At 32.8% G+C, this 10,460-nt stretch overlaps 2 protein-coding genes across 3 annotated transcripts; one reads left to right on the top strand and one right to left on the bottom strand.

Moving 5' to 3' along the window:
* Window positions 1-285: 285 nt before the first annotated feature.
* Window positions 286-4,661, bottom strand: LOC129310315 (rust resistance kinase Lr10-like). 2 transcript variants are annotated; one of them, XM_054952134.1, is made up of 4 exons: window positions 3,860-4,661; window positions 3,101-3,154; window positions 1,925-1,942; window positions 286-1,771 (listed from the first exon to the last, which is right to left on the bottom strand). In XM_054952134.1, exons 1-4 carry the CDS (start codon window positions 4,635-4,637, stop codon window positions 465-467), a joined length of 2,157 nt encoding a protein of 718 aa, XP_054808109.1. In that variant the 5' UTR covers window positions 4,638-4,661; the 3' UTR covers window positions 286-464. The 2 variants fall into 2 exon arrangements, with proteins under 2 accessions (XP_054808109.1, XP_054808110.1); XM_054952135.1 differs by lacking the exon at window positions 3,101-3,154.
* Window positions 4,662-4,883: 222 nt separating this feature from the next.
* LOC129310318 (rust resistance kinase Lr10-like) lies at window positions 4,884-7,317 on the top strand. The gene is made up of 3 exons (XM_054952139.1): window positions 4,884-5,596; window positions 5,809-5,835; window positions 5,928-7,317. Exons 1-3 carry the CDS (start codon window positions 4,912-4,914, stop codon window positions 7,043-7,045), a joined length of 1,830 nt encoding a protein of 609 aa, XP_054808114.1. The 5' UTR covers window positions 4,884-4,911; the 3' UTR covers window positions 7,046-7,317.
* The last annotated feature ends 3,143 nt before the right edge of the window (window positions 7,318-10,460 follow it).

Raw genomic sequence — 10,460 nt, 5'->3', positions numbered from 1 at the left:
TAGATTCTGATTTCGACAGACACGGGTACCAAATATATCAGAGATCAGCAATATAATCCATTATATAAAAAGCTTTGAATGTATTTTGGATCATTAAATATATGTGTCACCGAGATTAACAAACCATACTGACACCACCAAAGGACATGATGAAAAGATATTTCTATCCTTTGCCCGGCAAAATGGACATGTGTCTTCTGATGAATGATCTAGTCCGAGTACCAAGTAGCATGTGAAATATTTTTGGTATACATCTATTTTCCCAAAAAGAAAAAAAAACAGCCATCCAGAAAGACAAATAATACTTCCTCCTTAATGATAATATATCTCATTACATAAAAAATGAAAGCCTAACATGCCATTCTCATTTGATACAACCCCCACTTATTCATATTTAAAAGTTTCTCATAATAAAATCAATATATATATATATATATATCAAGATCACTAGTCTATTTACAATGCTATATTGATCTCTCATCTTCTTTAGTTAAAAATGAGGTTGTTTCTTTTGACTTACTCACTGATGGATTAGAGGAAGGAGACGCTGAACATTTGTTATCACTAGCATCAATTGTCTGTAAATCTTGAGAATATTGAGGCAATTCTAACTCTTGCTCTTCTCCTTCAAGCATTTCCACAACTTTGTTCATTGAAGGGCGATCGCTTGACTTGGATGGCCATGTTGAAGTTGAATGATCAATATTATCATTTGCTGGTAAGTCATTTGGATACAGATAAGGCTTTTGAGGCAATTCTAAGTCTTGCTCATCTCCCTCAAGCATCTCTACAACTTTTTTCATTGAAGGACGATCGTTGGGCTTTGTTTGAATGCACCACAACCCCACAATCAACATTTTCCTTGCCAATTTCATTTCTTCCGCTGTTGCATCTGCTATGCTAATTTCATTTCCTTCATTTAATTGATCATAAACCCAAAAGGGAAAGTAAAACTGACTTGAATGCTCAACTAAAACATTTAAATTTTTTCTTCTACCAGCCATCTCCATTAATAGCATCCCAAAACTATAGATATCAGCTTTATAAGAGACCCCACCAACATTTCTGTAGAAAAGCTCAGGAGCCATGTATCCTATAGTTCCCCTTGCTGCTGTAAGAGACACAATGCTATTATTTGTAGGATAGAGCTTAGCAAGTCCAAAATCAGAAACCTTTGGGATGAAGTTATCATCAAGAAGAATGTTGTGTGGCTTTATATCAAAATGCAGGATTTGCATAACACATCCTTTGTGAAGATATTCAATACCACGAGCTACTCCTAGAGAAATGGCATACAATTGATGAACATTCAAGGATTGATCATTCTCATCAAGTTTAGAGAAAATGTATTTTTCAAGAGATCCATTTTGCATGAACTCATATATAAGAGCACGTTTTGATCCCTCCACACAATAACCAACGAGTTGCACCACATTAACATGGTGGATTCTGCCAAGTGTAGCAACTTCATTGATGAATTCCTGACCATGGGCTTCGGCTTTATCCAACATCTTGACAGCTACATCACGACCACTTCGAAGTGTTCCCCTGAACACTGAGCCAAAGCCTCCTTTCCCAAGTTTTATTTTAAACCCTTTGGTCATCTTCTTGATATCATTGTAGGAGTACCTTATAGGCATGATGTTGTTGTCGCTTTTCAAAAAATCTTCAATATTGTCATACATTGATAAATGTTTTCTTCGCCATTTATAGATCAAAAGGGCGATGACAAATGGAGACCCCAGAACAAGTTTAACTCCAGTATAAAGAGCTGTCAATGGAAATTTAAAAGAGAACATAATTATTAGAACGTGCCCTTTAACTGAAACTAGTATTGAATTTCTATTATTGTTTGGCCAGGCATTGCACTGTCTGCTCTTGCACTCTTAAAAATTAGTTAAGTTTGTAGAAGTCAAGGGATTACCTAACATAGTGCAGGCGTCTGGCTCGTCGTCAGCATAAGAGAGGAAACAAAACAGATATCAGTCTCTATTACGAGAAAGTACTATGATTAATGAGAAAACAGCTTGTGCCACGTTCAATAGCATTACATAAAGTACAAAAATGAAAGTTATTATCAAGTCATTTGGAATCTAAAATTAAAAAAAATTAATATATCATCAATATATCAATATGTTATAAACAAAAGTGCACATTCATTAAAGGATACTTTATATATTCAAGGTACCAAAACAAAATATTGTGTAAAGTTGAAGGAACAAAAATACACTTTTATCTATATATATTATTAATGTATAAATATAGTTGTTGATTTTTTTATTTCATATAATTAACAAAATTTCTCAGTTTTATATGATTTAAAATATTTTGCATTACACGTACATGTGCGTGGACTTGAGAGGCTAGTTAATATCAAAACTTTAGTTTCAATTATTTTGGTCATAAGAAAGTTACAGTTAAGAGTAACTAAACTAAATTTCAATAATAATTTCTTAAAACTTGAGTAGAGGTTTTTTGTCAAATTTAAAAGGTTGAGGAAGGTTATTTGTAAAAGGCTCAAAGTTTCATAATATTTAACCAAAATAAAATAAAAAGGGTATAATTCAATAAAAATTAGGATAAAGGTGCATTTTTATCCCTAAAATATTTCCCGAAGAGCACCCAACGGTACCCTAACATTATTATTAGAATAATTTTGCCTCTAAAGTTATTAAAATGAAACATTTTTGCCTTTTTTGTCAAATTTTTTAATAGTCAACGTTTGAGGTCAATATTAAAATTTTGATGAAAAGTAAAAAAATGCCCCGTATTAATTATTTTAGGGGCAAAATTGTACTAATAAAAATGTTAAGGTGTTGGGTGCTTCTCGAAAAATATTTTAAGGACAGAAATGCACCTTAACCTTAAAAATTATTATAGTTCAAGAAATAACTCATAACTAAAACATTTTTAAAGGGAAAACAAATTTATCTTGTGACATTTAAATAAAAAACTATATATACAAAGCATTACAAATAAGACTCTTTTTCTATCTCTTTTCTAATAGATTTTATTTATATGGCGAATACGGAAAACACATATAACATATGATGCATCCTGCCACCAAAAAGTTTGAGAAGTTACCAACAAATTTCCTTACCCACGGTATACCAAAAGATTTCTACAAAAGTGATGCCGCCTGGACCTGATTTAACTGATAAACAACCTTATATTAGTAAATATGGTATACTCCGATTTCGCTAATAAATTGTGGCAATCATCTCAAAAACTGAAGAAAAAATTATGCAGTATGACCCAAATAATTTTGGTTATTCCCTTCAAAAATTTCACTTGTCTCCGTATAAAATTTTGTTAATCCCATTAGAAAATTTATAACTTAAAACTTTATTTATATGCCGGGATGTAACCTTAAATAACAATAGTTTTAAAATGGAAAAGTAATAATTTTGGAAAAATAATTTGTTTATAGAAAAAATTATCACAAAAAATTCTCTATCACACACAAAAGAGGATATAAATTTTATTTAATAAATATAAAAAATGATTCTTTTTTTTTTTGGTTAAAAAACAGTATCTTGTTAAACAATAAAGATTTTTTTGTATGTTATTATAACTATGTTTAATACATTGTTTTTTAGCACTTAATTTTATTAAATTATACCCTTAATATAATTTACTAAATATTTTATAAAATATTAATATTTATTTTAAATATTAGTACTCCTATTTCTTGGGCGCAATTAAGTTTAGCTCATTATATATATATATATATATATATATATATTTGTGCAGATAGTTAATAACGGAGAATAACAAATTGCCAGGATTAAGAATGAAAAATGCCAAAACAAGCTGCACAAGATTAATCGTTATTGACAGCCAGAATTGAGGAACTTACTTGGGTCAGCGCAATGGCGTTGCTTGCTTTCATCGAGATATGCATAAACTCCAAATTTGAGGCAGTCACTGTTCAGCCAAGAAAGCTCAAAGCCGTAAACAAGCATATTGTGGATGACTTCGCAGGACCAGGACTGGTTCTTCCGGTCAGGCCACGATGTCATGTACATTAGCTCTATACCACAATCGTCCCCTAACCCCCATTCCCCTGCAGTTTCTCTGCCAATTACGCTCGCATACACATACGACGACGCAGCAGCTACTGACCTGCTGGAATTTTTGAAGCAGGGAGCTGTGTCTGCAAACACTGAGGAATCCACAGGGTTTTTACACCGCACGTATATCATGATCTTTGTCAATCGATTATAATCCCAAGATGCATCTTCAGAGCGTGTTAGAACGGTGGGGTTATATGGATCCCAATAGCTAAAGTTGTAGTCTGTTAAAGAATACCCAGGAAGGGAAGAGTAATTCAACTCCACAACATTAGCATCCTTCACTCGGATCGTGAGATTCTCATAATCAATGGACACAACACTGTATCTACCAGATTGCCAGTACAGTACCAATTGGTTGTGCTCACAAGATAGCTCATACCTATGATCACCACACTGCTCTGCAAAGTCTCTCAGACGGAAAGGGCTGCTCACGGTGTGATGTCCGCATAACCCAGAACAATTCTTGTATCCATCTGACGCCTTGCAAGTTTTGTAGAACGCCACCATCAGAAGCAGCGCCACCAGTAAGTGTGCTGATGAGAAACACATGTTTCTTATCATGAAGATGTCAAAACGAATAGAAATTTTAGCTTATACCAAATCCCGAGTGACTCAAAAGGTCCCAAAACCATATATTTCTTGCAACACAAAAGTTGCCTAGAAATTGTTCTGACGTTGACACCTGACAGCTTGACATCACTGTTGACAATTCAAAAGGTGTTTGTTTATTGACGCAAGCACGTACATCATGTATGGAAAAGTCTCCAAGAGGTTCCTATTTGAGATGATAATAGGAACTTACATCTCATCTTGCTCCTTTGGGGGAAGCCAGGACATGGAAACTTCAACTGCAAACTCCTTCTTCTCCGTTTGCTTGTTGCTAATTCTTGGGCTCTCAGAGGCTGTCGGAAGCTGGAAGAGCTGTTTAGAACCTGAAACAACATGGGGAACCCTGCCTGTTCGGTTTCCTTTCCGAATAAAAGGACGCCAGCCAGAACAGTGTGGGTATCCTGGGTTTGCTTTGGAATGTTCCTCAACCAATCACTCTGTTCTTGAGCTCCCTGGGCCAATCAAGCTCAATGTAAACAACATTGATTACCTATCCCAAACCATTGAGTTATATGATCCTTCTGGCTGCCTTTTTAGGCATGTTCGTAACCTCACCCAACTTTCTTGCCCATTCCATTTCCGACCCCAGTATCTTTATAACTACGTCTTTTTCAATTGCTCAATACCAAAAGATGGACAACTAATTTCAACGTGCCTGAGAAGCTCAACCTATCAAGTATATGCCATTTATTCTGATGACGAGATTGCAGACCTCCCCTTGTTATTTTGCAGCAAAACATTTAACATTTCAAGCATCCCATATAATATTTTTCACAATGATGCCACTCTTAATTTGATGTGGTCTCATCCAAAGTGTAGCCATTGCGAGTCAAAAGGAACCAGATACCGATGTGGATTTAAGAACATGAATACCAGTTATGATACTGCATGTTTCGAGGTTCGTCACACAGGTAATATGGATCTCCTGTATATCATTCAGATAAACTGGCCATAGCTGCATCCATGAATACAATTATCACTTCTATTGAGCATACAAAATCACATTAACGTATGCATTTATTGTCTCGCACAATTCATCAGAGTTCTTCATCTGATGAGTCAATTGTGTTAAATATTAATGTGAACATGCTAAGCTGACCAATGATGTTAATTTCTTTTGCAGGTCAATCAAACAAATTTGTAATTACAGGTTAACTTCAAGATAAACTTGTTATTTTCTTCTAAATTCTAATTATAGATTTTGAAACTAAATTCGAGTTACTCATATATGCATATATGCAGGATCAGTCTTGGGCTCACTTCTTTTAGTGGTAGCTTTGTTTGCAATTCATTACATTTACAACTCTTACAAATCACAGAAAGAAAGCCAAGCAATAATTGAAAAGTTTTTGAAAGATTACACAGCTCTCAATCCCACTAGATATTCTTATGCTGAAATTAAGAGGATTACCAATCAATTTGAAGACAAGTTGGGGGAAGTATCTTTTGGTACTGTGTTCAAAGGAAACATTTCATCCCAATTCAAAGTTGCAGTAAAAATCCTTGCTAATTCTGAAGGAAACGGTGAAGAGTTCATAACTGGAGTTGGAACAATGGGCAAAGTCCATCATGTTAACATTATTCGCTTAGTAGGCTTCTGTGCAGATGGCTTTAGAAGAGCACTTGTTTACGAATACCTACCGAAGGGTTCATTACAAAATTTCATAAATTCACCTGACAATAGCCAAAACTTCCTTGGTTGGAAAAGGCTACAAGAAATTGTTTTAGGTATAGCCAAAGGCATTGAGTATCTTCATCAAGGGTGTGAGCAACGCATACTTCATTTTGATATCAAACCTCACAATGTCTTAATTGACAATGACTTCACTCCAAAAATATGTGACTTTGGGTTGGCCAAATTGTGCTCCAAGGATCAAAGCATAGTATCAATGACTAATGCTAGAGGAACTTTGGGTTACATTGCACCAGAAGTCTTTTCTCGAAATTTTGGAAATGTGTCTCACAAAGCAGATGTCTATAGTTTTGGAATGTTGCTCCTTAAAGTAATAGGAGGGAGAAGGATTACTCATGACACAAAAGAAAACGCTACCCAGATTTACTATCCGGAATGGATCTATAATGTTTCAGAAGAAAGGGAGGATATGAGAATTCATATTGAGGAAGAAGGGGATGCTAAAATTGCAAAAAAATTGGGAATAGTGGGACTGTGGTGCATCCAGTGGCATGCTGTGGATCGACCATCAATGCAAGTAGTGGTTCAAATGTTAGAAGGACAAGGAGATAAACTACCAGTACCTCCAAATCCTTTTGATTCTGAAGGTACTTCAATAAGGAAAAGAGCTAGTGTGCCAACAAGAAGCCTGATGCAAGGTTTAGAAATAATTCAAGAAGTAGGGTGACAGTCAGTAACTGTAAAATTATTATATTAACTATCTTGATTTGGTAGAATTGGAGGTTTGTCTTTGGTTTGTGAGTTGTTCTCAGCCACTGTTTACGTATGTTATAAATTGTTTGAGCCTTGAATCTTCAATGTAGAAGAATTCATTATGCAACACATATACCTAAGCCTTCTTTGTTTTTTCATATGGTGTGTTCAAACCAAGCACATAATTACAATTTATGGTCAAAATTTATAGCTGAAAACTTTGAAAATTGATAATCTCTACATGTAGTTTTCTCAATACTGATTATTCTGCAGATGTAATCTAGCTGTAATATTGGTATGATGATATGATCTAGCAATTAAGAAAAGGAAAAAGAATATCTCATTCAAAGAGTTTCCAAGTATCTCGTATGTAATTAGCAGTTTTTCATTTATAAATACTGATTAAAGCTTTCTAGTAGATTTTTGTAATTTTCTACTACCCTACATGAAGTATACAAAGAAATCACTTGAATCAACACAAAAATAGGTCTTAATAAGCAAATTGTTCCTCTTATTTTTTTTTAATGTAGGGGGAATAATCGATCTTCTAAGATTGAACAGATTAGGTCACATAGGGAAAGAAGTATCAAGATAGAGAATAATGAGTATGTATTTAGTAGAGATTAAGAACACAAACAAGGAAAATTGAGTTTGTGATGCATCCCAAAATTGGCACATCTTAAAATTCAGACTTAGATTCAAATACAAGAGAGTGCATAGCAGAACATATATAAGAAATTAAATTGATAGTTGTAATGAATGCTATAGCCGGTGGAATCTCAACTTTAGAAGTTCACACGAGAGAAAGATATGAAAAAACAATGCATATAATGTAGGGAAAATATCTATCAAAGGATGTTGGAGAAAATTTATATCATTAAAAAACTAATAGATTTTAAAATTGCATTGCAATCTATTGATTCTTAGATAAAATTAACTTTTTATGTGAAATGACCAAATTGACCCTAAAATTACAAAAACAATTTTTAAAAAGCCACCTCAATTGTCACTGGCATCAACCATGGGACTGTCGCCAGTTGTCATCGAAACACTGATATCGATGATAATTTATTAAGGAATAATTGATGAAGGTGGAAAAAAAGTTACTTGGCTACCTAAAAAGCTTAGTGGCCACAAGCCACCAAGCCCTCTTAATCATGTATGGTAAAAAATAATTTATGTAGTAGCCCTGATAACTTATAGAAATTTATGTCATCTTAGTGCATTTTTCTATAATTTCATATGTTTTTTGATGAAATTGTACATACTTTTAGTATATATAATAGGAAAATATGCTCATCTCACACTTGGGTTTAAATGACAAAATCTTGGTATGCATAATTCTTTAACTTGGCATAATTAATATTGGACTTCATAAAATTTCTTTCCTTCTTAGGTTGTTGGAGCATTATTTAAGGAGTAAAGAAGGAGTTATGAAGTTATTACATCAAGAAAAAGTCAAGATAAAGAGTGAAGAATTAAACCTTAACCCAAGCACCTTCGGCCTCAGTCGAAATCTAGAACAGAACACAACTGATGCATTTTGGTTGCAATTGAAGAAGAATTGGCTGTAGCCAAAGTTGTGGCCAAGAGGTTTTGGCCACAACCAAGGAAGAATTGGTAGCAGCCAAAAGGCAATTACTGAAGCTATGAGTTTTGAAATTATACTTGAAGCTAGGGTTACATATGCGAAATTGTTGCACTTTGAGGGGAGAGTTACAACTTTTTTTTTGTAAATCACAAGAATGGAACAAGAAATTATAACTTTTCAAGTGTAATTTCTGTTATTGAAAAACAAGCCTCAATCACAACTTTTTTTACAGAATAACAACTTTTATTTTGTGAACAACAAGAGTTGAACAAAAAATCATAATTTATCAAGTGTAACTTTTATTATTGAAAAACAAGTTCTCAAAATAACAAACTCCTTTCACAACTTTTGTTTAAAGAATCACAACTTTTCTTTAAAGAATTGAACAAGAAATCACAATTTTTTAATAAGGGTAAAATGGTCTTTTTTTCTAAAAAAAAAGTTATTGACAAAGAGGTTTTTAGAAACTTCATTGGTATTATGGCATTTTGAGGGACCAAATTGTCATGTATATAATTTGAAAGGATTTTATTATCATTTTTCCTTTTATAGGAGCACTGGCACACTTGAAAGTATTTTTTTAAGAGCATTGGATATATTAAAGTCTTATTAAAATAAAATTTAATAAATATTTCTAAAATATATTTTCATATTTAATAATTTAATTATTATTATTTATATATATTCATTCAAAATTTATAAATTACTTTTTAAATATTAACAACTTAAACTAGCATTTTATAAATTTATAAATGACTTCTTCTTTTTTTATATCGATATTTGATCTTCTCTCTGAGACAGTACCCAAATCATTATGCTTTTTGTATGTGTCGGAACTTACTTATATTTTTAATACTGGTTAAATTTCTTAAATTCTTAGGTCACTTTTTTGCAATTTTTTTGATCAAGTAACGATCTTCCTCCAAAATATTGTACTACCCAAATTTAATATTTTTTGTACATTGCAATGTTAGGATTAAAATAAAAAATATGACAAATCAGGACTAACAATATGGCACTTTAGAGCATAATTTTATCCATAATTGAGAGTTCACTCTCATGAACACATAAAACCACTATATCTAAGCCTAGATAACTCAAACAACTCCCATTAACCTCATCTGGACTAAATTAATATTTTGTAGTTGTTAATGAATAAATTGATTGTTGTTAGAATGAAAATGAGAATTGTTTTTTCTCGAATCGAGATTTGTTCACTGAATCACAAAACTTGTTTCTCTCTACCAGTAGGTTAATTTTTGGAGTTGTTAGTAAGTGAATTGATTGTTATTAAAATGTAAATGAAACTTGTGTTGTTTTTTTGAGTGGGGAGTTGTTGTTAAAAGAGTATATAATACACATCAAGGGTATTTTTATCTTTTCACAACAAAAGTAAGTACTTTGGTCCTACAGAGTAATATCAAAATTACTTGATCCTGTCGTGTAGTTAATTGTCTCCAAGGGTCCTTGATTGTAATTTTTCACAAAATAAACCAATCAAATTTTGATATTTACATTTAACCAAAGTCTATCAACCAATTAGGGTGGATTTTTTTTTTGGCCAATCAGATTCATTCTATGAGATTTGGAGAATGTGGTTGATTGCATTAGTATCCCTTCTATTTTGCTCATATTGTAGATACCACCCATCTATTTTCAACATCTACACACTTTATCTAAAATACATAATTTTATTAATTGAAATTATGTTAGATAATGTCAAAATTTATAGCTAACAACTTTGGAAATTGATCATCTCTACATGTAATTTTCTCAATATTGATTATTCTGCATATGT

This window comes from Prosopis cineraria, unplaced genomic scaffold, assembly GCF_029017545.1.
Source record: "Prosopis cineraria cultivar Desert tree isolate PC_DT_omini unplaced genomic scaffold, ASM2901754v1 PC5, whole genome shotgun sequence".
Classification (NCBI taxonomy): Eukaryota; Viridiplantae; Streptophyta; class Magnoliopsida; order Fabales; family Fabaceae; genus Prosopis; species Prosopis cineraria.
The sequence above is the reverse complement of the archived record's forward strand: the minus strand, read 5'-3'. Positions and strand labels throughout refer to the sequence as shown.